The sequence below is a fragment of the Lingula anatina genome, chromosome 1 (genome assembly GCF_051362555.1).
Source record: "Lingula anatina isolate TDL-2025a chromosome 1, LinAna3.0, whole genome shotgun sequence".
Lineage (NCBI taxonomy): Eukaryota > Metazoa > Brachiopoda > Lingulata > Lingulida > Lingulidae > Lingula > Lingula anatina.
The window spans coordinates 12,687,424-12,714,855 of NC_141767.1; the positions used below are offsets into that span (position 1 = coordinate 12,687,424).

The 27,432-nt window shown below is 35.7% G+C and overlaps 1 protein-coding gene across 2 annotated transcripts in view; it reads left to right on the forward strand.

Moving 5' to 3' along the window:
* The first annotated feature begins 261 nt into the window (after positions 1 to 261).
* LOC106170586 (neuron navigator 2) overlaps positions 262 to 27,432 on the forward strand; it is a 167,818-nt gene continuing 140,647 nt past the window's right edge. Inside the window, exons 1-3 of one of the 2 annotated variants that reach the window (XM_013550494.3) lie at positions 262 to 321; positions 1,251 to 1,348; positions 2,215 to 2,933. In XM_013550494.3, coding sequence (XP_013405948.2) covers positions 2,850 to 2,933 — 84 coding nt within the window. In that variant the 5' untranslated portion in view covers positions 262 to 321; positions 1,251 to 1,348; positions 2,215 to 2,849. Of the gene's footprint in view, positions 322 to 1,250; positions 1,349 to 2,214; positions 2,934 to 25,812; positions 26,216 to 27,432 lie in introns of those variants that run through there. The other variant, XM_013550496.2, reaches the window with a different exon arrangement.

Sequence of the window (27,432 nt, forward strand, 5' to 3'; positions counted from 1 at the left end):
AACTGCAGTAATTCCCTAGGGGGAAACAAATGTTACATGTAGTTGCTCACAAATGTCATTTATCATACTGTAATCAGGTAGCCTAAAGGCAATTGGTGTTTAATTTAATAAAAGATTTTGAAAAACAGTTTTATCAGGGTATAATTAAAAATCCCACCAATTATAAAGTCATAGTCTTGTTACTTTAAATGATATTTTTGGTGATTTTTTCCCCTTAAGCTGTGGTTCTTCCGAAACAATTATTATTGTTCTTTGTCTTTTAGATGTCTTCAGATCATATTACAGCTAGGGCTTCTCTTTACATTCCTAATTGAACAAAAGGTGAGTTAATGTACTTCGTTAATCAGCTAAAAGACACAGGTAGGCCATAAGAAATTCATTATTCACATAGAAAAAACAATTATCAAAGCAGCAGGCCCTCCAACCTGTATAATCAATAATGCTTTTAGCTAATCCTTTTACCTTGTAACAAAGAAAAATCCATAGTGGCCAGCATAGAGCATTGGAGGATCTCTAATCAACAAAGTATTAATGATGGTGATTATTCTGTTGGAAGACTTGCGTTGATTCACCACCAGTCCGATGACTAAGTGGCCGTTAGTCTTGTTGTGCTATCAAAGGTTGGAGCAGTGTCCCAATGGCCAATCAATATGTATAGTATGCAGATGAGTTCTCTGGCAAAGCTATTATTTATGCCTTAATCAGACAGAAAGGAAATCCTCTCCAAGAGCAATTGTGTTTTCCACTTGTCTTCCCCCTGGAAGATGATGTATTTCAATCACAAGGTGTTAAGTGCAGCACCTGATGAACAACGGTTCGTATTGTCCTGATGTTTTAGGTTGGACATATACCACAGTAAGGAAGGATCATAAGAAGGAAAACTTGTCTAGATTTACCATGACAGCGTTTCCCGAAGGATCTTAAGATAAACTTCTTCTCTGGCTATAATTGTGTTCAGTACGCTTATTATTGCTGTGGAATCAAGCAACCTCAATAGTTCTTAAAACAGGCGGGAAACAGCTTCAAGCCAAGGAAGGCTACAGTATAGAGACATACAAGTGCACATCCATCTATCTGCCTACTATAGCAAATTTATTGTTATTGCCATAGGATTTCATTTGACTTCATTTAACTTCCATTGAATTAATATAGCTAAGGGATATACACCATTCATAAGCTGGTTGCTGTTTCAAGGGAACTATGTAGTATATATGTTTAAGTGCATGTGTGGGATTTTTTCTCTCTTCCAGGAATTTTGCCGAGTTTCATCATCACTCGCTGAAATGCCACCTGTGTGGCACTAGCGTACCTTTCTGAGGGTTTTCATGATGTGATGGAATTACTTCAAGTAAGTACTAAAGCAGGAAAATGTTGTGGCATAATTTTAAATATAATACTGTTAACAGAACTTTCATCATGATAGAGTTCAGTGTATCTGCTGCTTTGCAAAATGAAGTTAATTACATCTGTAGACACTTTTATTTGGTCAGTAGAACTCACTCGAGAGAGTTTTTTTTTTACAAAAAAGTTTATATAATTATGTAGAACTTAATTCACTTTCCTTTCCTTATTAATAAATCCTTTCAAAGATTTAAAAATTAAACAATTAGAATCTAGTATCTTTATGCAATGCTTGTCTTAATTTGTAACAAATTACATTTGTTGGATTCATGAAACTTTAATTTTGCCTTCCCCCCCCCCCCCCCCCCCCATCTTTGCTGCCTTCTTTCAGTGTTATTCCCAAAACTATGGACTAAAACTAAACACTAAAATTTCATTGAGGGAGTTCACTATGTCAGAATGTGGGAATCATTTCAGCTTTGTTGATTTCCTGGAGCCATACAGAGCTGTGATGAGGCTGTGAGCTTGCCACTCAGAAAGTGGTTAGAAATCGTTTGGTAATGTGGCAGTCCGGATAATGGGAAAAGATGACTCACCACTGTGGTTACTTGCTTTTCGTTTGCTTGTTGACATTCAATTCTGGGTATTGACTGAGTCTGCATTCTCAGAGATTTGTGTAAATTTTCTAATTACAGTTCAACTCTTACTTTGTTAGTGGACTTGTCATTTTTCCTAGTACATGGTTGCCAGGTGGAATCTGTTTCTTCCTCATTAGAGAGCATCACTCGAGAAGGAAACTTTTTTTGTTTTTATTTATCACCTAGCTTATGAATTATTCAAGCTCTTGAGTATACTGTTATGTTTCCCTTCTAGTGACTGGTTCTCTGACAGCTGATGACATGCACTTAGACTGTCTGACCAGAGAAACTCATCAAAACCCAGGGAAATGTAGAAAGGATATTCAGAAAGTCTAGGCATGAAGCCACATTGATATTACTACCAGAGAGAAGTAACATCATTCCAAATTGTGTTTTGGTGTTTTTCTGAGAATTTGCATTAACTATGTAGATAGACACTGGTCTAAGCTTCCAGGATACATGTTGTGGACTAATACACGCAAGCAAGCATGCACCAGGGAATTGAATAAGTGAGCTGAAAAAGTAGGCTTTCATTTTACACATGACTAAACTGACTTTTTTATTTCTGAATGTCAAACTATGGTTGACTTGTATTTTCTTTCCAAGGAAAAATATATTACCATGGCTCATGAGGACGACTAGCATCAAGGTCTCAGTATATTGAGAAATAAACCTCTTAGAGAACCACAGGTTTTCATACACTGACCAAGGAGGCATGCACAGTGAGTCAACTTGAGGATTGGAATATTAACGAGATGATCTTCTGGGCCAGAGATTTTCCTGCATTTTTGGATTATTACTACTACCAAAGAAGATGTTATTGCATAGTTGTTGAGTAAAGCAGCATATATTATCACCAGGAAGAGCAAGATGGCAGCATCACCATCAGTTTCAGAGACGCTGAAGAAAGATGGAAAGAAAAAGTCTCAGTACAGCGTGGCCCAGACAGTCAGGGTAGGTGCTAATTGAGTGACATTAATATTTGATTGTCAATGCATCAATTATTGCAGCAGCTTTATTAGCTCAGTTTTCTATCCAGTCTAGATTGGGGATAGATTGCTACATCTCTTTTTATAGCACTTGCTGAGAGCCAGTTGACGACTCTGATGTGTTATTTTGTGGTGGATGCATAATGTTGTAAGTGGGTGGGGATTGTTGGAATAAGAAAAAAAACCCGATGGTCTCAAATATAATTATGGATAAATTTCCAGTGTTTTGTGATAGAATGAAATAATGTGCGTGTGCGCGTGGTGCTAATGCACAGCAGAAATAAGTAATGAGCAGGTAAAAGATGTTCAAATGAAAAATATCAGGTTTGAATTACTCGTTTTTGGCAGGAATTTGTTTTTAGAGAAGCACCTCTGTTGAACCTTTCTTGCCTGTAAACACCATTTGTGTTTTATTTTTTACTCAGTTTGATTGATTTCAGAACTACTGAATGCCAGGTATTTTGACTGCAAGAGAAATGTATTTATGCAGGAAATAAGTATTACACAGATAGTGGAAATACATACAAGATCAGGCCATTCTCATTATAGACTACTAGCTGCGGCCTTTGTTTTATTGTGATGTTATGACAAAGCAGGTGAACCAGATAGAGTCCTGTTATATCCTTGCCAAAACCTTACTCAAGTGTGGAATTTAACTAGAGGGCAGGGTTTAAACAATGAATTTACATGGCAGTTGATTGAGATAAATGGTTCTACAAGCAGCAGCAGCTAGGAAGAATTATCATTGATTTTCCGTCCCCATATTCCTTTTCTCTTTTGTTGTCATTGCTTGGTTTCTTTAAGGCCCTGCAGGCAGGTGTTACAGAAGAAATGCAGATGTGTTTATTTGGGGTTCTTTTGTTGTTTGCCATTACACGTCCAAATGATATTGCCCTACATGAGCGTAATAATTGTGTTGAAACATTCAATACCTGAAGCACCTTGGGAAAATTACCATATTCAGTTTGGTCTTGGTCAATAAAATTGGTGTCACCCAATGTCAGTGAGAGAAAGATTGAGAATTCAACTATGAGTATTATTCCTGTTTGGTTTTCTTGCAAATAGAAGTTAATATTGAAGCAGAGTTGTTTATTGTGTGGTAGTTTTTTTATGGAGAAACATATGTATTAGTACATAAATAGAACATCTCAATTAGGTAGAATGGTTTTGGTATCAGTGAGTAAGAGCTGCATAAATGCACTAATTAAACTAAATATTATTGGCAGGTCTTTTTCAACATTTATCATAGTTTACCCTCAGAAAGATTAAGATATTTCTTGAAAAAAGGATCTTAAAACAGCTGTAATATTACACGTTTGACACACCATTGTTTGATCATATATCCTTTCTATTTGCAAAAATGTCAGAGTTGATATATCATGTGCTACTGCTTCAGGTGATTTCAATGCAAAGGTCATTACGCACAGATATTTGATTCTTTTCTTATTTGACACTTAAAGATGAATTATAGTTTTTTCCAGCAGTATTCCATAAAGGTATTTCCTGAGATTATACAGAAACTAGTGGTCCTAATGCGACGGAGTAGTTAGATTTGTTTTTTTATAGATTTTTCTAGCATAAAATGATTAATACATCGTTTTAATGTTTGGGGAAAACATGGTTCAGTTTTTCTGCCCACCATTTGTGATGAATGATCTGATCATTTCCTCATATTATGCACCGTGCATTCAATAATAATGTGAGACTGATTGAAAATCATTATAAACCAAGTCAAGCACTTAAATTAGAACACACCATTTTGGATTCTTTTCAGGCGATGTAGCTTACTACAAGAAGGTAGAAAACATGCTCAGCAATGTCTGTACCTGTGGCACTTGAGTTGATTTCTCTGTCTGTTTACATAATCTTGTAACTAATGTAATTTTGCTTCCATTAGTTGTGTAAAACTATACTTGATATAACTGAATACACACCAGGATTCATTGGGTCTTAGAAGTTCAGAAAAACATTGAGGTATTTTGCTATAAAAAGGCATTTATCAACCTGTTTAGTATGAAATAAAGTAGGCTCCTACATGTAGGCCAGCTCTATGGACGGGCAGTTAGGAACACACTCTTCTGCACTGTATAAAGTGGTTACTAAGATTTCAACTGCTGTGCTACTGCAGAAATACTAAGTGGATAAAAACAGTTTTCCTTTATGTGAAGAAGGTATCTTTGCATGTATTTTACACTAAAATGTAAAAAGATACTGTTAAATAAAACAAAGCACACAACACAGACTCCCCACTCTGTCCAAATCTTACAGGTTATCAATAAATTTCACCATTGTTTCTTCATTTTCCAAGAATATGTTTCCAGGAACATCACTCCTGGAGTGTTCCGCACACAGTAGATATGATGACAGTGTAAATATCCCGTATGCTGATTACACACCACTTGGCTTTTATTGCCTGTGCACACCATCACTGTCAACTACTGCCAGATAAGACGGAGAGGGGTTTCTTTACCTTGCCATTTTTTATCATTATTGAGTTGCTAATGTGGATTGAGTTACCTATCTGCTTGCTTAATTTTTTTTTTGTATAAAATAGGCAGTAGGAATTCTCCTCTTTCCAAGAACTTGTTTTGTATCTGATATTACTTTGAAATAATTTTTGCATTATTGGAGTGTATAATCAGTGCGCTATGTTTGCTTAGTGCTGCCAAATATAGCAGAAAATTTCCTGTTCTTGTTTGACGTTATTGTGATTGAGTTTGTAATGAAGATTGAAACACCTTTCATTTTACTGCACTTAGTGGGATTTGTGATACATGGATTTTTAAACCACTCACAATGATTATTGAGATCGAGCCTTCATTTATTCCAGCACTGCAGTTGAAAGATTTCACATTGATATCTAGAATGCCCTAGTACGTCCTATCCCCCCCAGAGCCTTTGCAGGTTTTCATAAAGTAGTTAGAAAGCCTGCTAAGTAGACCTACCCAGAAAAAACACATAATTACTCACATAGTTTAATTTTTTTTTATTTTGTTCTCTTTTTACGTATTGTTGGGTTATTGTATTTTTCATTTAAAGAAATGTAAGGTGGGGATAGCATGTACAATGCAGTTCTGTTATACTGCTGACTGGCTTTATCTCTTACTATTTGCATAGTGCACAATATGTTCCAGTGCATAAATATACATTTACTTAAAACTTAATAATGGACAAAAGATGAATAAAACAAGTATGTCGCTTTGTAAAAATATATGTCAATTTTCTATACCCCATGTCATCTTTTTATTACCCATGAGTACGCTAATAAAATGCCCCAGTTTGTTTCCAGATGATTCAAGGCAAGCGCAGCAATGGTCACGTACAAAATAATAGAGACAAACAATACGTAAATCTATCTGTTCGCCAGATGTCATAGTACAGTGTTCCTGCCATTCTATTGTGTCCTGGTCTGTGGGATCAATAAGGCCAGACCGCTGCCTGGGTGCTTTCTGATACAGAACAAGGCTAGCTGATTGCTAATCTGATCAAGATATCTAGAGGTGTTTGCAATTGTATTCATACAAATTAAGATCTGGCTGGATAATACATGGGATTTTCTTTGTAATGTATTAAATTTGCAGGGTTCTGCATCAGTTGGGCTTTACTTTAAAGTCCAAAATTGTAATCTACTTTGATCCAGGATAAATATGTATAGTAATATTCCATGCAGTGAAGTAAAATTTAATAATCTGGTTAAGCTACATCCATTTTTACTTTTGTTATAAAGTGTTAAGCTGAACCATCACTGTTGATTACCTGTGTCAAGATGGACTTAGATTTTGAATCAATTGGTTTGAATTGAGACCATGTAACCATTGAAGTTGTTTAGTGATATGTCTGTGTATTAAGGGTGTAATGATGGTGTTGGTTAAGGTACTAGTAGAATATTGGGAAGTACGGACCCCATATAAAGAGGCTAGTTTGAAAGAGGCTAGTCAGTAGTCTGAACAATGAAAAATAGAATGAATTAATACAATGGTATTTGTGAAAGAGAAAAGATGATCGCCACATAGCATTATGTTTAAAATAAATAAATAAATAAATCATAGATAAATAAATGTTTTTTTTCTTAAATTGATTGTCAATTTGGGCATTTAGAGGTAGCTCTAGATGCTTTTACCTTTCTCTGGCTGTGGATCATTGATCTGTTCTTTAGATTGTTAAGAGATGCTTACAGAGAAAGATGCTGTTTATGGGTTGGGCTGAGTAGACAAGGGACATGGGCCATGACTTCATTTTGCACACACACTCACAACCAGTTCATTACAGTAACTATAGCTCTTTAATCATCAAAAATGATGAAAGTAAATTGCATAACCTATTATAAACTTGTAGTAAAATTTTCTTATTGGTGTATGCTCACAGCTATGAAGTGTACCTAGAGATTTGCAAACATAACCATGATATCAATTTGGCTGCAACAACTCCATAAGATCAGCTGTTCTCTTCAAAACTCATAACACAGTTGTGTATAAAACTATTCAGACAACAGGAAAGATTCAGTTCAATTTAATTCTCGTTAAGTCCAGGTCTAAATGTATTGAGGCAGTGCTTCACATCTTGCTCAGTTGTCTACATGGTTACAGCATCCCAAGGGTAAAATTAATCTGAATCAAACAGAAAGAACATGTATCAGAGAGCACTGTCTGTGTCAGGAGCAGTCTTTTTATAAGAAAAAGCAGTTCACTTGAATATCACTTGAACAATTTCACAATTTGGGGGGAAATGGAAGGCACAGTTGTAAGTCTTTGTTTTTGCCCTCGCATGCTTATATTGATATGTAGATTTCTCTCCATTAGTTAATTAAATTGGTCCCAGATTTTTGTGTTTGATCAGTCTCAGTTATGGTACGTCATGGCTGACACTTGGACAGATTTGGCTTTGACACTTGGTTTTGGGGAAAAAAATCAATATCTAATGAAGCTGATTGTATGCAGTGATGATTTAAAAGATGGTTGATAGATAGATCATAACCTAATTTAGATAATCCTAATCAAAATCTCCATGGAAATAGTGTGGATGCAGATGTTGAATTGTTCAACCAAGATGTAGAGAAGTAAACTGTCACCTTTAGAAAATAGAAAATTTGACATCCTTAGACTGCTATGTATTTCAGAAATCATTGATGTGTAGATGAGTAGGCTTTCAAATATTCATGGTATTCAGTGTCTTCTGAGATATTCATAAATGAAGCTCGGTAAATTGTTTTAAGTGTGAAGGATTTCATGATTGTCACCCAGTAAATAATTCCAATGAAGTCCAAAGGTTCAATGTGCAGTGCCCTTTGTCTGATATTACTCCCTATCCGATATTGAACACCTCTTTTCTTGTTTTTGTGATCAGTTCTCTATTTGTGTTGATTCATAATTAATAAGTGGTTTTAGGGTCCAGTGTTTGCTTAAGACTGCCTCTTTCCCATAAAATCATTAGCATTTGTCTGGTGTAGGATACAATATCAAGTCAGTGAAGGATGTTTGGGTAACAGCAGGAATGGTTTGCTGGCCCTTGTCGTAACCTTCTGTAACCTTTTTCCTTTAAGACAAACTGTCATGTTGTTCACTCTCTATCATGCCTTGTTGATATTCAACTTTAATAATCATATCAATGAGAAGTTGTTGCTAATTTAAAAGAGTCACTCTTTCTTTTCTATTTAACTAAAGGTAAACCCATTTTGATGCAAATGAATATTGTTATTTTCCAAGTGACTCATGCTGGATAGGAAACTGTAGCATCATTGCTATAAGAACAAAATTGATTATTTCAGTTTTAGTTTTCTCATTTGTTCAGTTGATATCCAGTTAACAGTAATTTGACTTCAGTTGAATCATCCTGACCATCTCTTAAAGAAAATGTAATTTTGACTAATATAATTTAATTACAAAGTTTATGAGCATGATTTCTGCAGATATTTATTGTGGCATTTAAAATTAATGTTACAAAAATACTGAATGTTACATAAAAATTTTTGTTTCATGTTTTGATGTGCTCTCATTTCATTAGCAAAAACTTCACACTGTGTTGATATTGCCCTATTGCATGTGTATTCAATCAAATAAAGTCATGCATCCAATGGTTGGAAAAGGTCAAAAGAAAAAATACAAATTATATAGCAGAGGACTAGTGTCCCACATGGAAATCAAATGTCACTTCAATACTCCTAGTACTCCACAATTCTGTGATGTGATATGGGACACAAAATCATTATGGGAAATAATGAAAGTGCATTTAGTAATGGAGAAAGGGAAGTGGTCAATATGAAATATGAATCTGTTCAGGAAATGGTGCCATTAGGACAGGACCAAAAACATTTTCATTATAAGTCATTTGAAAGACATCAAATAATTAAGATTTGGTGTCAGGTTTTTATTTAATTGTAGCTTATTTGTCTTCTGCTTTTCTTTGTTCAAAGTCCAGTTATCTTCATGTTGGACAGCCATTTGACCTTTATAGCCATATACATCAATATCATACCAATATATTCCCATGGACAATAACTTTATAATCTTTTAGGTTTGGTGTTTTTTTTTTTTTTTTCATTTGACCAGTATTTCACTAAATTTGATTTTAACTCTTTCTGTAAATATGATTAGAACTGAATTGTAATATTTGGCATAGCTTGTAGAGAAGTTTGTTTGTCAGTTTTATATAAAGATAGTACAGTCCTGTTTAACGTGTCCTGTGCTAATTGCCATAGGTAAGTCATGTAAAAAAGAATGATTTTGCGTCTTATATCCTTATGTTTATTATCCCAAAGAAATTATTACAGTTGGTATTGGAAAGATAAGATTGTGTTCAGTTGTTAAGTGTTATAGGTGTGACAGCACAATCAGTCTGTAGCTTCTCCTACCAGGTTCTATTGCTTTAAAGATTGCATTACTAAGGATCTGTGAAAAAAAACCAATAGGTAGCTTTCTGGTTTGTTTGATGCATAATTATGCATCTTTTACAAGCTCAAATGATACAGATATCTTTTGAATAATTTAATTTAAATGCCAAGTGATTTTTTCTTATTTTATAAAATTGATTTTATCTTTTCCAGTGATATATGATTTTTAAAGGCCAAGAAATATCTAAAACGTAAAAGAGTTGAAATTGCCTTGTGTTGTGTGTCTGTTCACTATTTTTGCACTTTTAAAAGTAAATGTATTGAATTTAATGTTGTCTGATGTAAGAAGATATGAAGGATCTTGTAGCTAAGCTTGAGATGAAATAGGACCACAGTATTTAGGGGATACATAAAGAAACCATGTTTGGGGTAGCCTCTGGCAAAACTTACTCCAGACAGGAAATGTAAGTATTGGACAATATCTGTACCAGGGAAGCATGATGTTACTTGGGTAATCTGAAACCTTTTTTTTTTTAACTAGACCAACTTTTTAAACTGGATGTACCATAATTGACTTCAACCAATGGTCAGAATACATAGGGACTTGTAAATTTTAAAACCAGATGTGCAGTGATCGGGTTATCTTGTTATGTCAGTTAGACAATTTCTGCTGTAAATTAGGCCTGTTGTGCACACAGCCATAGTGAGTCAGAGAACGAGGGACAGAGTTTCAGACTGTTGTTGTTACATGTGTTTGATTTCAAGTATTGTGTCAACTCCTTTTATGTCCTAGTGTACATTCAGTGGGGTTGTTTTAGCAAACACAGTTTTTGTTTAGTTAAAGCACCTACCTATCCTCAGGCATGGGCTGTTTCAGTTAGTTAAGCCTTATTTACTGAGATTATTAAAGCCTTGAATTAACTAGACCATAAATCTACAAGTTTTGTTTAATCCACCTATCAAAATATTTTTGACACTAATTTAATCTGTGGACATTGTTTAGAAAAAGGAATGAATTGTGCCAGGACTGTTTTTCCCAGGGAATATGAGGTGATGACATTTGAAAACAAGGATTACAGAAAGAAATGTAAGCTGATTAATCCCATATAGCACCATTGGTTTGATGTAATAACAGACATTACGGTCAACAGAATGACAGGTAGAGAACCGACTGGGCACAAATCTAAAAAGCTTTAGGTTGAATTGAAGTGTAGACAACCAACTTAAAGGCATTATTACTTGTTTATGATCCTATTGTTGTGAAGCATTTTGGAGGAATGTATAGGCTGTATTGTTGCTGTGAGGGGAATCAGAGGATGGTATTTGTCACCTAGGACCTGTCAGAATAGGCTCCTGTTTTGTGCAAAAATGAAGTTCATTAAAAATGTTACAATAAAACTGTGTTCATATTTAAGGATACAAGTTTAACACAAAAAAAACTAGAAAGAGATATATGTTAACTAGAAAGGCAACTGCAGGAAACAAGCAACTAGAGGATTCACACGTTATTAACAAGCAAATGCAGTGATACATTCCCAGCTTGGTGAATCAAAAACACATATACTACCACAGTAATTAACCTGGGCCTTTAAAAGAAGCTTGTTGGAGGCCGTGGAAAGTCTGGAGAGCAATTATAGCAGGAAGTTAAGAGATAGTATATTGGAGGCAGGTAAGGGGAAGATGGACCATTAACTTTGCCCTTCATTACTTAGAACCAGTCTCCCAGATAGCAAGGTGTTCTTACTTAGCGCACAGCAGACTGTTTCTCGGACCATTTAACAAGACCTACAGAAACTGCCTCCTTCCAGGGATGGTTTTCACTTGAACTTTGGATAAAAGAAATATTGCAACACTAAGTTTTTTGATGTGTTTTTCCTGAAGGATGTGTTCGATTAAGGTGGAATAGCAACTAACATATCATACGGATTTCAGAGTTTTGCAGATCTTTATTTTATTTCTGTTTTAACTGAAGATTGCATAGAATATTTGGAGAAGTTTTATTCATCAGTGTTGCATATTAATGAAGAAGGATTCTGTGACTTTGTTCCAATTAGACAAGTTTGTGACAAGACTTTTTTAATGTCATATAAAGGTTCATTTTATCAAAGAAAATCTGCTGGGATCTCGCAGTTCTGTGGAAAAATTTGAAATTTGACTTCTGGCAGGTACACTGTAGGTCTCCACCATTTACTCTTGTAATGGGAATACGTGGTGGTGGATTACTGAAGTTTATGTGTTAGTTTTACTTGAGGAGAACTAGCCAGCAGTTCCTTCCTGGAAATTCTTGTCAATTTTGCAAAGACTGCTTTAAGGCTTTGTATTTCCAAAAGTGACAGTGAGTAAGGAACCTGTATTGGAGCATAAAAGAGGTTTTCATTTAGTTTTGTAAGATACTTCTATAGCTTCTCTTTTGGAATTGTTATTGGTAGATTTTTGAGAAGTTATAAAGAGGCAAATGTAACTGGAGATACCTGCTGATATAGTTCTTCTGTGAAGTTTTTAAATACAGCTTTAAAACTGAACTTTCAACAAATTTATTGAATAAACTTGAAGATGAGTACAACATTGAGCATCAGACCCTCATGGCTGCCACAGAAAGTGGGTTGTTTTGGCTACATTGGTGGTTACAAGGCAAAAGTACCTAATACAGACCACAAGGAAATTAAGGTGAGTTAAGGGTGATTTTGTTTTTTAAAAAGGTACATGTTTCTGACAAGTATGTCATTGAGATGTTTTTGTACATGTATATGCTTCATAGTTTTGTACTTTTAGTTGGAAAAAGGATTTTTAAGTACAGGATTTTACATTAGCACAGGATTTATTTCTTGATCTTGTTAGAAATGGTTTTTTACACCACACTGACTGTTCACCTCAGATCACACTCCTGTCTCACCAGTATGACACATGATAAAGTAAATGTTGACTTAAGGCAGCGAAGGTGAGAACTTATCTTGTCAGCGTGTGTTGCCTATTTGTCTATCATTAAGGCATGAAATTGCAGACCTTCGAAATAGTTCACACAGCTTCAGCTTCTGGGCCCTGCAGCCATAGTGTGCTGGACTGCAGATGAAGGCAAATTAGTCAAAGGTGAAAAGACTTCCCTAGGGTTCCCATAATTGTCTGTCTATATTTTTTGTATAGATTGCTAATGCTCTTGTTTATGCATAGTTGTTTTAAACCCTTGCATAAAACTGATTCCCATTAAGGTTGCAAATCCTGATGTATTGTTCAGGAAAAGTTTAGGACTTGTTGATGTGTCAGTAATAAGAATAATGCATAAATGCAAACATACACCTAACATACAACTTTGTGAATTACCACACGCGTTACAGATGCTCTGTAGCAATCAGATATAATTCAAACAAAAAAGGTATTAACACAACTTAACAGAATCAGCATGTCTGGCAATACATATTGACAATTTTTTATTAAAATCTTTAAATTTTTAATAAAGGGAAAAACATTAATCCAGCTCGCTAAATGGAAAAAAAGAACTGTTTTCGGTTGAATAGATGACTCACATCAAAACCATGATACCTTGGAAGGATCGTGCAGGTTATTGTATTGAGGAGATTACGATCAAATATCGCCAAATGTTTCATTTTAAGCCTTGTCGTAGTTGACACTGTACACATTGAAGCAATGCAGTCCTTTTCCTGTTTTTAGCAACCAATTAAAGGCTTAATTCCAGGTATTGTTGATCCTTAGTGTTGTACAATAAGGACTGGATGTTAAACTTTACACATTTCTTGGAACAGTGAATATCTTTTTGCAGTGTAGGAGAGAACAAAAGTGAGATAATCGAGCCTTTTGTAATTTGATCCAGTGAATATGTTGCTATGGTCTTCTAGGGTCACAGATGACAAAGGTTTTTCTTTAGAATTATCTGCAAGGGGGTTGTGGTTAATGTACTGCTTTTCTTTCCCCACCCACCAACTCTGTCATTGCCACATGTTGATTACCTGGCACAGCCTTCCAGTATTGATTTTATGGTTGTATTTTGTCCCAGAGTAAGTTATTGAGCCTTCTAGGGAAAAAATAGATGTTTTGAATGCGTACAATCCAAATCTCTTGTGTGCTATCAGTTTAACGACAAAGCTCCATGGAGAATACCATGAAAGTATATAGAAATTGATATTACAAACTTAGGCGGTTCCTGATTATCCGGACATACATTGATGAAAGCAATTAATTCATTCTTCGTATGTTGTACTCTTGTTACGTTGTGCAAATAAAGATTGGTCTTTTTCCCTTTTTGAAAGGTTATATGAAATATTCGCCTACCTGACTCCAGCTGAAGCAATTAACAAAACCAACAACCACTTAAACAATTCATGTGCTTTTGAGTAAAGATATTTCACATAGCCTCTTCTTGCAGATTATGCTAGCAATTATTGAGTTCTTTTATTTGCAGTAGATTAGACATATCACTTCACAACAGACTTCAATTATATGCAGATTACTGGGACTGGACTGTCCTCTTGTAAAGTAAAAGGGCCTGCAACTCTGTCCAGTGTGCACTGGTAGATTGTGCTCATTAGCAACCCTATTTCCATGCTGTCTTGATTTTGATGGTGATTTTCTCAGTAATCAATACGTTTTCCATGGAAATGCTTGACATTTAGTTTTAGAATTGTTTCTGGGTAATTATTGCCGTGGTTAGGTGCTTATGTTAGGTGGACGGGGGAAGGAAAACTGAATAATGTTTAGTATATGCGTATGTGTGCCATGCAAGGACTGATGGGATCTTAGGCTTTTGAAGCTGTATTTTGCATTATGTATGGATTTTCTATCAGTACACGTGCTAAGCATGACTAGTAGGTATATTGACTTTCCTCAATTTGGATTTCAAACCTGACAAGATTGTTTGGTGATGTAAACAGGTCTTCATCTCTCTCCACACTTGATATTAACAGATTATTGTGCAGTTTGGTGTATGTCATGCTGGGGTAAAGTGATCAGTATTGATATTTACCGGAAGGGACAACGGCCTGTAAGCTGTAAATGGAGTACTGATGCCTTATTATAAGCTTCAATGACATGATGTTGGCTGGGAAGTATACAAGTTGTAAGGCTTGATCACCAAAGTGCTGGCAAGAGGTTTTTAATGCTGCACGAACTGTCGGGCATAATCTTCATGCGCTCTGTGTCTGGAAAGGAAAAAAAAAAATACTGCGACAGTAGCCTAGTGCAGGTTAGAAGCATTACCCAGGTCTTGTTTTAGATCTGGGTGAAGGGGGTGTGTGCTTGTCTTTTCATCTGGAAACATCCAAGGTGCATTATAGGAGTTAAAAAGATGTACATTATGTTGTGTTAGTGTGTGATGGCTGAAGCAGCAGGAGACGGGACCAGTAGTTCTGCTTCCACCTCCACACATCAGCTGCCACCCACATCTCCGCCACAACTTCCATCCACCTCTGGGATCCCAGTGCATGTGTTTCGCATGCAAGGACAGCATCTAGCTATGGTAATTTTTATTTTCTGTTTTTAATAAACTACCATTTTAGTGCTGCATATTGAAAAGAATGTATTATAATTTTATTCTTTTTCTGTCGTTAGCGATAGGCATGATGATTCTAATGCCTTTGAAGAAGAAAATTAAGAAGTGAAGCATACAGCAGTTATATTGTGATGGAAATTATTATAGATAAAATTAATGGCATTGATAGAAGAGAGTAGGTTTGTTAGATCATTGGATGCTACACAAAATATGTCATCTATCACAAGTTTGAATAAAATGCACATCTGTTAACAGGTGCATATGTCACTTGTAACTCTTTATTACACTTTTATTGTATTTAATGGAAACTTATTGTATTGGAAGTAAGATGGACTGACTGGCTTGATTAGCAATTTATGTTTTTTCCTAAAAAGGCAACAAGTAAAATGTTCGCAAATGATCAGTTGACATCCTTGATAGCAGATGGCTATTAAAAAGTCCAGATGATTATTTGTACAGTAATGTGGAATAACTGCTTCTGTAGAGCATGTTACAATTTGCTTAGTAGGTCCTATTGTTGTCTTTCTTTTTGATGTCATTTGATGATTGATGCCAAAGGTTTTTGCCTGCTGTAATAGTATAGGATGGAGATGAAGCAGTAAGCAGTATAATTTTCAGTGTGAATAATGTGAAAAAATCTTTGATATTTGAGAATTCAGTGAGCAAAACAAAAAGATGGTTGAAATGAAAGTTGAAATGAAAGCATATGGTTGCCGTCAAGACATAATCAGATCACATAACGGAAACCCTGTGTATTAGCGTTGATAGCGTAATTTATTGCATTACCAATCGTCTGGACGAGGACATGTAAGGCTGAACACACAAGGTATTATTGATTCCATTTATTTGAGCTCCAGGCAACCATCTATTAGTAAAATAATAAAAAAAAGGAAGAGAGTGTCTTGTCCTAGCTCTGGGATTACTCTGTGTATTGTGGCTCTCAAGATTTATTGCAGTCCCTCCCATGTAATATTGAGCACTGCTTTAGATGAAGTATCATTTTTATCTAGAATGGATTGCCTTGAATCTGAAGTCAAGATGAGCGATTAATTCCTTCATTCACAGTGATAATCTTATAGGATCGTAATTAGTTTGTATAATCTCTGCATTGTGCTAGTACTTGCATTACAGGGAATTAATAGATGGCAAAAAAACTTGAATCTACATGTTTATGAATTTGGATATCACTCAAAGTAGATTTAAATATATAAATTTTGATTGAAAACCAAGCTTCATAAAAAGTATCAAAGAAGACCGTAGAAGGAAATGTCAGCCTTGGCCATACCCTGATGTCACAATTCTGCTCAGGAACTGAAATAGGATGTGTTATTTGGGGTTAAGAGAAATGCTAAAAACATGACATATGTTAAGTTCCTCTTTTATCCCAAGGAAGCCTAAGAAGGCCTAGAATTTTGCATTTGTATGGTATGAATTAGAGAGGCTTATATGATAATCACAAAACTGTTAACAGGTAGGACATGCTTCTAAAAAGATTGTCTGGGGAGTTAGGTCATGGAAACAACATTCTAATGTATACCAACCTTTCTCCCAAAGTCTTAAGCTGATTTGATAATTGATTTTAATAAGCAGATTTTTATAATGTTGAAATATTTTATCTTTTTGCAAATTTTTGCTGTCTCAAAACTGGGTCAAATATGTGACGTGTACCCTCTTCCAAAATCAGAGAGTTGGTGATAACATGTTTTGGTGCATTGTAATACCTTGAAAAGGATATGTGATGTCTTTCCAATAATGTAGCAAATTTACTAAATCTGATAAAAATGATCAGATCCTAGACTGGAGTAGGATATAGCAACAACATTTTGCTTCAGAATTTTCCATTAGAAGTATCCATTATTCCTTCCAGAGCCCAGTGTTATGTAGGTTATTGCAGGTGGTTGTGATTATGTGTACCTTAGCATATGAAATCAGAGAGATATAGAACAGGTCCAAGAAACAACAGAAACAAGTGGGTCTGGAATTATTGTACCACCAGCGTTAGCGCTGGCGGTACACATGGTTTCGGTCCCGTCCGGATCGTTCCGCCGGCTCCGCCGGCTCCGCCGGCTCCGTTGGCTCCGCCGGACGGCTACCGTTACCGCTTCTCCTCCTAGACGGTAAGGGCCCCCGTACCCATCTCATGGATTTAGGTCACCTATAATCTCAACTCGTTCCACGTAAAATTTGGGCTTTGTCGGTATTGGGGTTTGGGTGTGGCACTCATTGCAATGCACCCTTGTCTAAAAATGGCAAAATTAAATGCTAATTATCTACCCTACGGAAGGAGTTATGGGAAAAATTTCTATGGACGGCTTTCCAAAAGTCATATGTGTAGATTTCAAATATACCCTTGGATTTGACCTTTGACCTTTACTTCAAGGTCAAATGGGCCAAAATTTTCAAAAAAATGAAATTTTTTACGAAAAAAAAATTATTTGCCCTGTTATTCAGACACCACACAGACTTAACCAATAATATTATTGGAAGGTGTTACCCTTCAGGTCATCTTTCATCTCCATGAATTTGGGGTCAATCGGTGCATTTTCACGGGAGTAGCGGCCATAAGATACCGAAACTGAAAACTGTCTCTAATTCGGGAACCGTTAATGCTAGAGACCCATTCTTTTTTGCATTTTGTAGAGCATGTAAAGCCCAACACTGGAGGTGGTCTCGGTTTTTTTGTATTCCATACGGTTTTCGAGTTACGCTGTATCAAAAAGTACATATTGGTGGTAAAAGCAAAATGTGCAGTACGGTAATGGATAATAAATTTTGAACTCTGGAAAAATAAAACATAAGGCTTGGCAAAGCAGACAACTTGTGTTCAAAAATGACATTATTTCATCAAATTTGAACTTCTGAAACTTCAGAGCACCTCCTATTTCAAGAATTTTGACCAAAATGACATTTTCTTTATTTTAATTAATTTTTTCTGTACGAAATTTAAGGCACATTATGGTAACTCCAAAATTATAACATTTAGTCCCTTATATCTCCAAAACTGGCAGAGATAGGTCCATAGTTACTATTGAAGTTGAATAGGAAGTCATATACTGGCAATCTTACTATGACCTTGAAAGTGACCTTTGACCTACTTTTCACCATGAACTGAACTTTGCAAATTTTTCTTCCCTTTTATCTCCAAAACTGGCAGAGATAGGTCCATAGTTACTATTGAAGTTGAATAGGAAGTCATATACTGGCAATCTTACTATGACCTTGAAAGTGACCTTTGACCTACTTTTCACCATGAACTGAACTTTGCAAATTTTTCTTCCCTTTTATCTCCAAAACTGGCAGAGATAGGTCCATAGTTACTATTGAAGTTGAATAGGAAGTCATATACTGGCAATCTTACTATGACCTTGAAAGTGACCTTTGACCTACTTTTCACCATGAACTGAACTTTGCAAAATTTTCTTCCCTTTTATCTCCAAAACTGGCAGAGATAGGTCCATAGTTACTATTGAACTTGAATAGGAAGTCATATACTGGCAATCTAAATGTGACCTTAAAATTGACCTTTGACCTACTTTTCACCATAAACTGAACTTTGCAAAATTTGCTTCCCTTTTATCTCCAAAACTGGCAGAGATAGGTCCATAGCTACTATTGAACTTGAATAGGAAGTCATATACTGGCAATCTAAATGTGACCTTAAAATTGACCTTTGACCTACTTTACACCATGAACTGAATTTTGCAAATTTTGCTTTCCTTTTATCTCCAAAACTGGCTGAGATAGGTCCGTAGTTACTATTGAACTTGAATAGGAAGTCATATACTGGCAATCTAAATAGGACCTTAAAATTGACCTTTGACCTACTTTACACCATGAACTGAATTTTGCAAATTTTGCTTTCCTTTTATCTCCAAAACTGGCTGAGATAGGGCCGTAGTTACTATTGAACTTGAATAGGAAGTCATATACTGGCAATCTAAATGTGACCTCAAAATTGACCTTTGACCTACTTTTCACCATAAACTGAACTTTGCAAATTTTGCTTCCCTTTTATCTCCAAAACTGGCAGAGATAGGTCCATAGTTACTATTGAACTTGAATAGGAAGTCATATACTGGCAATCTAAATGTGACCTTGAAATTGACCTTTGACCTACTTTTCACCATGAACTGAATTTTGCAAATTTTGCTTCCCTTTTATCTCCAAAACTGGCTGAGATAGGTCCATAGTTACTATTGAACTTGAATAGGAAGTCATATACTGGCAATCTAAATGTGACCTTGAAATTGACCTCTGACCTACTTTTCACCATGAACTGAACTTTGCAAATTTTGCTTTCCTTTTATCTCCAAAACTGGCAGAAATAGGTCCATAGTTACTATTGAACTTGAAAAGGAAGTCATATACTGGCAATCTAAATGTGACCTTAAAATTGACCTTTGACCTACTTTACACCATAAACTGAATTTTGCAAATTTTGCTTTCCTTTTATCTCCAAAACTGGCTGAGATAGGTCCGTAGTTACTATTGAAGTTGAATAGGAAGTCATATACTGGCATTATAAATGTGACATTAAAATTGACCTTTGTCCTACTTTTCACCATAAACTGAACTTTGCAAAATTTTCTTCCCTTTTATCTCCAAAACTGGCAGAGATAGGTCCATAGTTACTATTGAACTTGAATAGGAAGTCATATACTGGCAATCTAAATGTGACCTTGAAATTGACCTTTGACCTACTTTTTATCATGAACTGAACTCTGCTAATTTCTTTCTCTTTTAACTTCAAACTTGACAGAGATAGGTCCATAGTTACTCTTGAACTTGAATAGGAAGTCATATACTGGCAATTTACTGTGACCTTGAAATTGACCCTTGACCTACCTTACGAAGAACTTAAATTTGATTGTACCATATATATTTTTTGCAATAGTTTAAAAATTCTTGTTGATTGCATTTTTACAGCTTGTCAAGCACAAAACTGGTGGCTGTGTCCCTTATTTTGTGTATGTGGGGGTCTATACGAATGCGCTTGCTCCAGCTGGTGGTACAATATTCGGAGGCGGTATCGCCTCTCTGATCCTCTAGTTTTGTAATTATTTAAGCATGGGTGTTCCTTAGTCCCCATTAAAATATCCACTTGTGCTACACAATTCTGGCATCACAATGAGTTACCCAAAGTTAAAAAGAGATTGGGAGGGAATATAATAGGGGAGAAATGTCAAAATTGCCATCTCTTTGAGATTGGTCTTCTTCTATGTACTGAAAAGCAGTGAGTTTGTCAACGCTGTGATTCACAATTGAATTAACTAAATTTTTTTTGACATGAAAAAGGATGCTTTTCAATCTGTTGATAAAATCTTCTATACACACCTGTTACACAAAAGTGTGACTGTGCCCCGTAGAGTGTAATGTGGGATGTTTTCCTTTCTTTCTCCTTTTATTACTAAAATTGTGTTCAATCTGGACATCTTGGGTGTCTTTTACACCTCTCAATTAGCAGTGGTTTATCATGATACTATAAAAACTGATGTCTTTCTCTAAGACTCAACATGTGAGGTTCAGGTTATAGCAAGCAAGAAAAAGGATCTTTCAAAATGAGGCCCCTCACCAGGGGGGGGGGGGTTCAGGGGATTCTGAATAAATTTTATCTAGGTACACAAAGATTTTGCAGTAAAAGGTCCACTTTTTCTGAAAAAGAACCCCTCCTTTTGAAATTGCTGGCTACAGGCCTGAAAATGGTACATTAAATATGACCAAGAGGAATAAGAAACCAATATTGCCAATGTATAGAAAGGGATATATCTTTATATTATTAAAATCCAAAAAGCTTATTTAAAGATAAATGGCTTTTTTTTCAGAAAATCAAATAATAGTGTCACCTGTTTCTAATGCCTGTACACAATGCATCATGTAGCATTAAATTGTTGTACACTTGTTCTGTACATACCTGTCATGCAGTGTGGTCAAATTTTTCTTCTTTGCCTGATCTGTTCACTCAGTGGCTGTGATCATCACTAATTGCATTTGTCTGAGGCAAGTTTTGAAAGCAAACAATCAACACAGTAAGACGACCCAGATTACCTCAAAGAGCAGCTGAATTTGACACACACCTGAAGCTGAGGAAACATCCTTCATTTATGATCAGGTTTCTGGTGAAGTGTGTCTCTGTGGTCCTATTCATGCAGCTTTTTATTGGAATTTGAATTTTATCATTTTTGCTTTTGAATAAATAATGGAAACTTTAAATACAATAGGTGACACAAAGTATGGATATTTTATAAACTAGTCTGGCACAGATTAGATGAATTGTTTGCCTGTCTTCAACGTATGTAAGAACAGCCACAATCAATCTCCTTGAAAGTATCTTTGGTTCACAAATGACCGAGCAGTGACACTATAGTGTTCTTACTCTTGAGGAAAACTCTTCATGTCCATTGGACTGAAGTGGTCTTGAATTTATTCTTCTGAGATAATCCTAATCTCTGAGAACAGTCTTTGGTGGAGAAGACCAAATAAGCATGAATCGTTTCTGTTCTGCAACAAGTTTAGTGCATTCATATAGATAAACTTTACTATAGGTTGAGTGCATTACATTTCACAGATTCTGATATCAGCGAAGTGTGTTTGAATGAAGGATAGTCATATTTGGGCCAGCACAATGTGCTGGGTCACAATGGAATAACCAAGAGCCTAACAGAAATGCTCTGCAGGATGATCCAGGTGAATTGACATTAAGACTGCAAACACACACCTATTATGATGAGCACCTTGGTTGGTACTTGAAAATATGTCAATGACCAAGTATCGTCAATGACCAAGTATCGTGATGGTTAAGTGTAAGATTAATGGTAAAGAAAACCTCTCATTTTAACAACCTTTGTGACAATTATGCTTAAACGTGAAAAAAGTACACCTATTACTCTAAACAACTTAAGTGAAATTTACTTAAAACCAAATAAAAGTGCAACTATTATTCTAATACTTGAGGTCCATTTCTGAAAGAAAATGTGAGTCAAGTAAAGTTGAAGATCTATGTTTGTTGAACAAAACACTTCACTTCATTTGCAGAATGTTCACATTCAGCAGTGTTTCAGAATAAGGCCAACTATTTCTTATATTATAAGATGTACTATTTATGGAAGAATTAAGCAATGCATATAGTGGGGCAAAGCTGGGCGACTTGAAAATTTTTCATTTATCTGCTTTTACATTACCTTTAAACTTTAAAATGTTAATGCTAAATCTTAATCCTCACTCATTTTTGGGAAAAAAACATCCAGATCGGATAGAAATACGACTTGCTCTAAAGTATCATTATGATAAAGCATTCTCATTATTCTCAGTGCTTTTGCATTTTTATGCACTTATTTGTAATCTAATAAAACTTTGTGAAAAAAAAAATAATAACAATGCATAAAGCAGTAGAGAATCATAGTATGTAAGTCAGATTAATAAGAAGACAATCAGTTACAAAGCACTCTTTTAAAAATTATAAGGTGAATAATTAGGAAATTTCAGAGAGCCAGTAGACACAGGCTGTACCCACATTAAGTTCAAATGGGATTTTAGGAGATTTCTGAAAAGAATGATAAAAGTTTTAGTACTTAACTAATGAAAAATTTGCGTTGTACAAAATTTTACTGTGGGATATCATTTCAAACACTTTCCAATTTGAAATCCATACTATTACTCTCCAAGAGGATGCAATCCCCAAGCTTAGCATTGTGTATGTTTCAGGGAAACTCATTATTGGATTTTCAGGAGAGAAGGTCTGCAGGTTTACCTTTTCACTGTGAAAATGTCAGTTGCTCCAGCCTCAGATTATGTAGGATGTTCACCACTGGCATGGCTTAGGCCACACTTTTTACTGAAATGTTTAAAATGTTCAACAAGGAAGACCAAGAATGTTTTTGGGAAAACCTAGTTTTCAATTATCACATTTTTTTTATTAAAGGTAAATAAGTCCTTAAATAAGTCCAAGAGGTTATTTTTCAGATAATAATGTAAGTTCCTCTAATTATTTGTGTAGAGGATAATTAAGCATAAAGAGCAAGACTAATTTACGTAATCTATTGAAAGTCAATCTTTAAATGTGAAATAGATTATAGAATAATTGTTAAGGCGAAGGGAAAAAAAATTCTATTTTCTATTTTCCAGATAATAATGTAAATTCCTCTAATTATATGTGAAAAAGATAATCAAACACAAAGAGGAAGGCTAATTTATGTTGTCTATTGAAAGTCATCCTTTAAATGTGAAATAGATCATAGAATGATTGTAAGGCCAAAGAAAACAAATTTTTGAAAGAACTGTAGTATAGCAGCTGGGAAAGTACTTGAGCACTAAAACTTAATAGCTTGTCATCAGTCTTGAGACATTTTATGACTGCTTGCAGTGTCCATTACAGTGGCGTGACAATGTTATGTGTTCGTGGTCTCTAAAGTTGACCACAGTTTACAGTTAAGGTAACGCCACTTAATATTTCCTACAGCCAGGAGTGTTTTGAGGTTTCAGATTGCGTTTGATTGACTCACCAGAGGTCACATATAGGGGACCTTTTCATTTATTTAGACAAGGGACAGACTGACGTTTGTAATAATTGGTCTCAATTTGATACTCTTTGCTGTTGTGGATCATTACCAATGGCTGCCACTAGTGGTGGTAGGTAATGAGGGGGCAATGATATGGTCAATGGATGCCGTCTGTGTGCAGGATTGGAGACGTGTTGACATTCAGTCTGATGATAAGCTTACTCTCTTTCCAGGTTTTATGTTTCCTATTTGTCTCCTACAAAATTTATGCCCACAATTGATTGAGGCGACACACATGATTTAATAGTATAAGACTGAGTGAATGTATATAATAAAAGGTAGAACAAGAGATGTGCATATTTGTTTACATGAAAATAGTGTCAATATTGAAAGTAAGAAGTAAAAATATTCATGTGATATTATGTTAAGTTTCATGATAAACCCTCCATCCTATTCAGATATAATTCAGGAAATTCATTTTTTTCATGTACCACCTTTGACCACAACCTATATATCAATTGCTACCACTGTGTAGTGTATTGTTACGGTATGATTGCAGCAGTGGCAGTGCAATTATATTATAGTATGATACACTGTTAAGCTAACCTGATGTTGAATTCATTGGTATCTCTCCCAAGTGTTAAATATTTGACAGGTGATGGCCAAGAAACTTCTGGGGAGAAAAACTAATTAGCTAAGAGATGACAGTATCACAGGAATCATCAGTTTAACTTGGCATGTGTAGAATCCAGCAGGCTTTTGACCAAGATCCACTGATACAGTTTCATTAGTATCATAATTCACCAGGCAGAATGCACTAGCATGAACATTGTGGTGTTTGCTTGTTACCCACTTGGTGGCAGCACTGTAGGTGCAAGTGGAACAAGTGTGACCAGTCAGTTTTATGAATTTAATTTATGGTTTTATTGAAGAGTCTTGTCAGTTGAAAAATCTGGACATTAGACCTTTTTCGAATTAATTTTCCAAAGGGTTAGCTCTTAGAACTTTCTAGCTGAGGTGAACCAAATGGTATCCAGATGGCAGGTACATTTGAAAGTTTTTGACGGAACTGTTTTTTTTTCTTTCTTGGTCGATGTGTCAGCTGCATTGTTCTTTAATGAAACAGACAGGAGTGGTGGAGAGCTGACGGAGCATTCAGCACTCTCTGGTATCACTTACATAGTTTTACCAGCAGGACTGTCATTGGCTTATAAGAATTGCTATCAGGAATTTTAATCATTCCAAACCCCTTTGGGACCCAAGATCTATAGGGAGACATTTGATCAAAATTGAGTGCAGGGCATACATACTAAAAAGTGTGAACTAAGTGAACTTTGCATTATGTTTGGTACAGCAAGGCAGTAAGTTTATGGATACGGCTACACATGTGAAGAGAGCAAATAGCAGCCAGAGAGAGGACAGGAAAATATTTTGGATAGGAATTTTGAATGTTCTTTAACTGCCATCAAAAGGGGTGGGAGCTCAGTGTAGTAAATCAAGAAAAACATACAGTTAATGTTGGTGTTTATTTGAAGATCATAGCAGAACACTATTGGATGTCATGATCATGAAGCCCCACCTCCAGTATTACCATAAAGATCCATAAAGAACATTGAGAGAGGCCTAGAGGGAGGGCTGTTGCTATTCACGGACTACAGTGCAAGATCAATTTCATTGATGGGGACCTGCCTATAGAAGTGTCCAATATGGAACATTTATTAATCCTATCCCATCCTGGGGATGTGTACACAGGAAAATTGTGTTAAAGAACACCACATCTTCTTGGCAAGGGAAAACTGCCCAGCAAGATTATTATAGAGGAAAGCACTCTGTAAGAGTTTTCCACACACACATGCACACGCACATGATGAAAGCCACGACAAGACTAACTGTGAAAAGAGGAAAAGTGTGTTTTTATTTTTAGTTTGCCTCAGCATGGTGGTCATGAGCCTCCGTGCTGGACTTGATTACAGCACAGAGCTGACTGCTGGGCCTCTGGAGCTAAAGCTGATGTGCTGTGAAGATATTGTTATTACGTAGAAAACCTACTCCCAGGACTGTTCGGATATATTTCATTGTTTCTCAGACCCCACCAGTTAGAGCCACCTACCTATATCCACCACCTGGGAATAGAGCCATGGGAAATATCAGCACTGTGACCAATGCCTGTGGAATATTATTGTAATAACGTGTATTGTTGTTTATAGTCAACACTAGGAAAATCAGTACCATCTAGGAATTGCGCCATAGGATTGTTTAAGGGGATTTATACACATACTTCTTCTTTATACTACCAGTACTACAAGTATGACTAGAAAGGCATAGGTGGATTAGATATATTCTAACAAGTGTCCCTTGCCTGCTGCGCTATGATCATGAGTGTAATGCTGTGGACTTGGGAGAAAAATAATGTGCGCATTAAAAAGGTTAGTGCTGGAGAAGTGTGTTTGTATTGAGATTAGGCTGTATAAAAATATATGTGCACCTTGAAAGATGTTAGCAGAGCAAAAGCATGCTTCTGTACATTTTGCTGCTATTTTTTTAAAAAAAGTGATACTCATCACAAGGAAGAACTAAGGTAAAGTGTATTCCTTGAGTTGAAGTTATTGAACATGTTGAATTATATGGGATGTTTAGCTTCAGTGTCCTTTATTTGACCAATTGTTTATATAACATGTAATTTCCTTTATCATACTTGAAGCTAAGTCATTGTTGATAGGGGATGATGGCAATCTTTCTTCTTTCTTAAAAGCTGAAATGAAGTCATTTTATGGTCTCCAAGATACAGTCATTCAGCCTTTTACTATGTCTTGTCAGAGCAGCTTTTGTCTCCAGTACAGTTACCTTCCTTCCCTTGCTTTATTTTGTTGTTTTGAGGCTTCAGGCAAGGGCGGCAAAGGTGGTTTTTACAAATGGGGATTGGGTGACAGGCCATTTTTGGTTGAAATCAAGTTAAACAGCCTAATGAAAACAATCAGTTTAGGCTATGTGTTTTTATGTATGAAAGGTGAGAAGATTGCCCCAGAGAAAAGATCACCTTAGATGATATGTGTTTCATAATTTGAGTACAGTTGTCTTGAAATAAGGGCATTGCTGGACATTTAGAAATTTCTCTTCAAAAAATCAACCAAGAGATATTGTTTACAGTTAAAGTTATATTTTATGATGTTTAGTGTTTGTGTTAAAAGCTTTAATGGAGTAGAATAAGTTTAGTTCATGATGCTTCAACAGGTTTGTTTTATTGCCCAAAGCAGAAGTTGAGGTTCATACTATTTGGAATAGAAACTGGACAGGAGCATACCTTTTATCTACTCTACACTTTCTTTCAGTATATGTTTTGTGTCCTGTGTATTTGCCAAAATCTATACTCATTTTCTGCACATTAAACACAAGAGTGGCAGAGTATCAAGATCAAAACATGGGCTTGGTGTGGACAGAAACCATGGAGCGGAAGCACAGAAATCACCAAAACATTCCGGAAATGTAAAAATTTCCAGCTGAGCACTTTTCTAGTTCAATAGCCTCACATGTCTTGACATAAGTGTGTTAGTAGATTAAAACTATTGAACACTGAAAAGGAAGAACTGCCCACGGTCAATAGCTGATAGTGTGGCAGAGGACACACTTAGGCCATTAGAATAAT